General features: G+C 56.0%; 1 protein-coding gene across 4 annotated transcripts in view; it reads right to left on the reverse strand.

Annotated features, from left to right (window-relative positions):
• Nucleotides 1–55: 55 nt before the first annotated feature.
• EXTL3 (exostosin-like glycosyltransferase 3) overlaps nucleotides 56–1114 on the reverse strand; it is a 114472-nt gene continuing 113413 nt past the window's right edge. For 3 of the 4 annotated variants that reach the window (XM_009319717.1, XM_009319716.1, XM_009319718.1), the window contains one exon: nucleotides 56–626. In XM_009319717.1, coding sequence (XP_009317992.1) covers nucleotides 417–626 — 210 coding nt within the window. In that variant the 3' untranslated portion in view covers nucleotides 56–416. The remainder of the gene's footprint in view (nucleotides 627–1114) is intronic. The other variant, XM_009319719.1, reaches the window with a different exon arrangement.

Below are 1114 nucleotides of genomic sequence, written 5' to 3' on the forward strand. Positions count from 1 at the left end.
AAAAGGGGGGGAAAAAAAAAAAAAAAAAAAAAAAGGCCTCACGCGGCAAATCTAAAACACTTTCATTTTAAATAACAATAATTATAATTAAAAAGAATGGTTGCCCTTGGCTAGCGAAGGGGCAGAGCCACTAGCCAACGTGCCATTCCTCAGTGTACGATCCTAGGGAGTGTCTTTACAGAAGCCGTGAGATCCTGTTTCCTGGCGCTCAGTCAAGTCGCTGTGGGGAGAGCGGGAAGGGAGGGCGAAACGTGCCCGTCCAAATCCAGGACGTCCCTTTTGCTCCGTGAGAGGGAGGCCGGAGTCAATAGCAAAAGGCGTTTTGCACTCGCAGCCCTGCCAAAAAGCCACCCTCCGCCCTCACCCACCTCTGGCCGAAGTTCAGAGAGCCGAGGGCACCCGGCTGCCTCCCGCTTCTAGATGAACTTGAAGCATTTTGTCTTGTCGTGGGGCAGGCGGGTCTTGAAGAGGACCGAGTCCACGCGGAACTGGGTGTACAGGAGGGGCATGTACCCGTACACCTTGACGAAGAAGTTGATGCACTTGTGTCGCTCGTGGAAGTGAGAGTCGTCGTGTGAAAGCGCCTGGGGGCACCCGGGGCAGCGGAAAGTCCAGCGGGAGGTCACCTGCAATGAGATGGACAAAGACGGTCACTGCCACGCTGCCCACAACACCCTGGCCGGGGCGGACACCCTGCCTGCGCCCAAGGCGCTGCGTGGGGGGGACTTGGTTTGACGTCCTTCATGACACGCTGCAGACCGGGCACAGATTTGGCTGGGCTCTCCCCAACTGCCGGGTGTCCCTTGGAGGGTGTCCAGGCAAGGAAGGACATGGTCCACACCAGCTCTGTCAGAGCAGAGACTTAAAAGGGGGAAACAATGATCATCTAACGCTTAGTTACTTTTTTCCGGTTTAAAGTTTGAGAAGCTGTTTCAGGGTAGGAAGGCTGCAGAGGGACCTGGACAGGCTGGATCGATGGGCCAAGGCCAACTGTATGAGATTCAACAAGGCCAAGTGCCGGGTCCTGCACTTTGGCCACAACAACCCCATGCAGCGCTACAGGCTTGGGGAAGAGTGGCTGGAAAGCTGCCTGGCGGAAAAGGACCTGGGGGTG

This window comes from Pygoscelis adeliae, unplaced genomic scaffold (genome assembly GCF_000699105.1).
Source record: "Pygoscelis adeliae isolate BGI_AS28 unplaced genomic scaffold, ASM69910v1 Scaffold121, whole genome shotgun sequence".
Taxonomy (NCBI): Eukaryota; Metazoa; Chordata; class Aves; order Sphenisciformes; family Spheniscidae; genus Pygoscelis; species Pygoscelis adeliae.